The sequence below is a fragment of the Aptenodytes forsteri genome, unplaced genomic scaffold, assembly GCF_000699145.1.
Source record: "Aptenodytes forsteri isolate BGI_AS27 unplaced genomic scaffold, ASM69914v1 Scaffold236, whole genome shotgun sequence".
Taxonomy (NCBI): Eukaryota; Metazoa; Chordata; class Aves; order Sphenisciformes; family Spheniscidae; genus Aptenodytes; species Aptenodytes forsteri.
The window spans coordinates 262,950-267,326 of NW_008794456.1; the positions used below are offsets into that span (position 1 = coordinate 262,950).

The following is a 4,377-nucleotide window of genomic DNA, read 5'->3' on the forward strand; positions in this document are numbered from 1 at the left end:
CCCGCGGGGGGAGAAGGCGAGGGGGTGAGGCCCGTTTTAGGGTGGAAACCGCCCCCCTCATCTGCGCTGCCCACGGCCCCGAGCCTGTCTCTGCCAGGGCAGGATGTGGCTCTTGGGACTTGTTAATATATTTTTTCCCACAAAAATGTTTTTTATTGTTGTTTGTTTTTTTTTAAAAAAAAGCAAAATCTTGGTGTAATGAAAAACCGTGCTTGGAAAGGGAAAATACTGACTTGCAGAAAGTCTTTCTGTTTGCTTCATCTGCGCTGCCCACGGCCCCGAGCCTGTCTCTGCCAGGGCAGGATGTGGCTCTTGGGACTTGTTAATATATTTTTTCCCACAAAAATGTTTTTTATTGTTGTTTGTTTTTTTTTAAAAAAAAGCAAAATCTTGGTGTAATGAAAAACCGTGCTTGGAAAGGGAAAATACTGACTTGCAGAAAGTCTTTCTGTTTGCTGGCCGGGGCAGGCTGCTGCTGGCGCCGCCATCCTGCCTTTTAACGTTCTTTCCTTCCTGCACGTTTATTTCTATTTACATGTTTTATACGAACTGAAATGAAATTAATTTAGTAAAAGCGACGTTTCCTGCAGGATGGAGGTTCTGGGTCTCCAGTTTAGCAACCGCCAGTCGCTTGGCCCGTAGCTAGGCTGAGGAATGAGATAGCAGGAACGGATGGTGCTGGGGTGGGACGGATCCTGCCCTGCCGAGGCTGTGGCCCCCCGACGCCCACGGTTTGGGGGTGGCGATGCTGGGAGCAGGGTGGGAGCATCCCCGGCTCCGAGGGGGGGGGGCTGACGGTGTGTCCTTCCCCCCCAGCCTACAAGACGGTCTGCGGTGTCAACGGGCCCCTGGTGGTGCTGGACAATGTGAAGGTAGGAGCTCGTCTGCCAGCGGGTGACGAGGGGACCCCTCGACGGTGTCACTTTGGGCTGTGCGGGGACCACTGTGCTGTCCCTGCCTGGGCCTGGCTGCCAGCCCCCCCTCCCAGGCGGGGAGGGTGCAATGGGGGAGCGTGTCCCCTCTCCCCTGTCCCCTGGGCTGTCCCCTCCTCTCTGGGGTCCGTCAGCCGGCTCCGAGCTCCCTCCTCTGGACACGGCCGGCAGCAGAGCCCGTGTGTCAGCCTGCACACGCGTGTGGGCGTGCAAGTGGGCGTGCTTGCGTGTGCACAGGCATGGGGACGCGTGTGAGCGTACGGGTGGCCGTGTGTGCGCTCTGCCTGGGCACCCTGCGCTTGCCCCGTGTCCCCCTGCACCCAGGCACCTCCTGTCCCCTGTCCCCCTGTGCCCCTGCCCGAGCTCTGGCTCCTGTCCCCTGTCCCCCTGTGCCCCGGCCCGAGCTCCAGCTCCTGTCCCCTGTCCCCCTGTGCCCCGGCCCGAGCTCTGGCTCCTGTCCCCCATCCCCTGTGCCCCTGCCCGAGCTCTGGCTCCTGTCCCCCATCCCCTGTGCCCCTGCCCGAGCTCTGCCTTCTGTCCCCTGTGCCCCTACCCATGCTCAGCTCCATCTGGGAGCCTGGTCTGAGCAAGACCACGTCACGAACCCCAGCTCAGCCCGTCCCCCCAGCACCGGGTGGCACCTTGGTGGCACCCTGCCTGTCCCTGCTCCCGGAGCAGGGGCTGGGTTCACTTGGGTGGGCGCTGGGCATCTCAGCATCCCCACGTGGCCCGGCCAGCCGGGACCCTCCGAGGGGCTTTGTTGGCCGGTGGCTCGTTTCTATGGCCCCTTTCATGCTGAGCCTGGCAGGATGGAAATTAATAAGCTCAATTAAAGAGCCAGACCGTGGCGGGTGTTTCCTTCGCTTTGTTGTCCTTTATGCAAAGGTCTTTACAGAAGAATTAAAGTCCAAAGTTCACGGTGCCGGAGCCAGCCCCGGTGGCTGGGAGCGAGGAGGAGGAGGAGGAGGAGGAGACGGAAGAGAGCACAGAGTGTGCTGGGCAGGCAGGGCTGGGCAGGCGCACTCGTGGAACGAACCCCCCTGGACGTTGTCCCCAGGGCAGGACGTGTCCCTCAGCCAAGGGGCTGCAGAAAAGTCTCCTCCGTCCTCCCCGGGGGGTCCTGGCTGGGTGGGGGGCCGGGGAGGTTGGTCGGTGTCCCTGGGGGGGCTGCGGCCCTTGCCCCCCATGGGTGCTGGGTCCCGCTCACCTCTCTGGCCGATGCGAGGTGGGGTTGGTCGGGTCCCTGGGGGGGCTGCGGCCCTTGCCCCCCATGGGTGCTGGGTCCCGCTCACCTCTCTGGCCGATGCGAGGTGGTGGCAGCGTGATCCCCGACTTAACCTTTCACAGCTTAGGGGGAATTATGGGGGATCCAGCAGCTCCCTGGGGTCTTGAGTGGCGCGGGCAGGCCGGGCTCCTCTGTCCCACGGGGTCTGGCAATGGGGGGGGTCCCCGAGGGGTCCCCGAGAGATGCCACCAGCTCCGGGGGGTTTATCCGGGGCTGTGGATCGAGGTGGTGGCAGCGTGATCCCCGACTTAACCTTTCACAGCTTAGGGGGAATTATGGGGGATCCAGCAGCTCCCTGGGGTCTTGAGTGGCGCGGGCAGGCCGGGCTCCTCTGTCCCACGGGGTCTGGCAATGGGGGGGGTCCCCGAGGGGTCCCCGAGAGATGCCACCAGCTCCGGGGGGTTTATCCGGGGCTGTGGATGCGCTTTGGCAGGCTCTCGGAGACGCAGCTTTATGCAGGTGATGGGTCTGTCTGCTTCTGGTAGGGAGAGGGGTTTGCATTCCTTAGTTATCAGGCTCTGGGGAGCCTGGTGTGTCTGAGAGCACCCTCGGGGGAAGGGGGGCACCTTACAGCGTTGAGGAAACTGAGACACAGAACAGTGCCACAGCCTGGAGCACGCTCTGGGATGGGGCAGGGGCAGGCAGCACCTTCCCCCCGAAACCTCCTCCTGCCTGGGCTGGCGGTTCTGCCTGCGCCTGCCTGGCGTGGCAGGTGCTGCCTGTTGCAGGAGAAGCTGGCCCAGGACCCGCCGCCACAGAGCCAGACCCCCGAGCCGGCTGCTCCCGCACCCCCACCGCCACCACCGCCGCTGCCACTGCCGGCACCTGCTGTCCCCGTGGAGTAAGTGACACCGCCGGACATCCCGGTTACCTCCTGCAGAAAGCAGCTCCGGCAGCCCAGGGGCTTCCAGCTTGTCTCTGTCATAGCAAATAAGCCGGGCCGGGGGCAAACTCTTCTCCCCCCCCAACCCCATCGCTCTCACCCGCCGTGCCAGGCCGTCTCAAAATGGGCGGGTGCTGCCTGTTGGCATCAGCTGCTGAATGCCCCCCCCCGCCCCCGGTGTTCGGTGGCTGCAGGGAGCACGAACCCCCCTGACCATGGGAGGGGAAACTGAGGCAGCACTGAGGGACAGGCCCGTGCAGGCAGGGCTGGCCGGCAGGGGCTGCAAGGGGTGGTCTGGAGGGGGGGGAGAAGAGCCCCCCCACCCATCTCACCCTGACCCTGTCCCTACAGTTTGCCCAGTACGCTGAAATCGTGAACTTCATGCTGCCCAACGGCACCAGCCGCAGTGGGCAGGTCCTGGAGGTGATGGGCTCCAAAGCCATCGTCCAGGTGAGCCCAGCGTGGCGGGGACGTGGCGGGACAGGGGACGCATGGGCGCTGCATGGCCCGGGGCTTTGTCCCCGGGGCTCTGTCCCGGGGCTCTGTCCCCCTCCAGCGGTGGCTGCCCCAGCCCGCAAGGCCTCTTGTCCCAGCTCTCCCGGCATGCCAGGCTGCAAGACCGGTGTCCTGGGACAGGCAGCGTCCTGCGGGGCGGCTCCTCGCTGGCCCACGGCCCTTCGGCTGGAGCACGGGGAGCTTCCCCTGGGCTGGTGGTGTGGCACTGGCAGGGATGGAGCTGGTACCTGTGCCAGCAGCCCAGGGCAGGAGCATCTGGGTGCCAAATTCAAAATGACGACATCTGCACACGGCTTCAGCAGAATGCAGGGGCCAGACGTGGGCACGGTCCCGTGCTGGGTCTCCGTCCTGCTGTGCCTGTCCTCCCCTCGCCCGAGCTGCCCACTCGGGTCGTCCCCTCCGTGTCCCCGCTGGGGAGAGCCCGTCTGCGTGATGCCGCAGCCTCCTCGGGACCCCCCCCCCATCCCTCTTCCCCACGTCCTCCCCGTCGGCCTCCCTGGGCTGCCTCCCCCTCCATCCCAGCAGGAAAACTTACGACCCTCCTGCCATCACCCCACAGCCACCAGCCCTCTGCAGGGCCGGGACCGGGGCAGGCAGCGGGTTCCCGGGGTGCCCGGAGTGGGCAGGCTGCCCCCCAAACCAGGGCAGCCAGGCAGTGGGGTTTCACCGCGAACACCGGGGCCATTTGGGGCTGTCCTGCCCAATTAGCCTGCGTCCCCTCCTGCCCAGGTCCCCCCCCCCCTCAACCCAGCCCAGGCCTG

General features: G+C 64.9%; 1 protein-coding gene across 1 annotated transcript in view; it reads left to right on the forward strand.

The window, feature by feature from the left end:
- ATP6V1B1 (ATPase H+ transporting V1 subunit B1) overlaps positions 1 to 4,377 on the forward strand; it is a 15,561-nt gene that overhangs the window by 623 nt on the left and 10,561 nt on the right. Inside the window, exons 2-3 of the mRNA XM_009290707.1 lie at positions 817 to 872; positions 3,452 to 3,550. Coding sequence (XP_009288982.1) covers positions 817 to 872; positions 3,452 to 3,550 — 155 coding nt within the window. The remainder of the gene's footprint in view (positions 1 to 816; positions 873 to 3,451; positions 3,551 to 4,377) is intronic.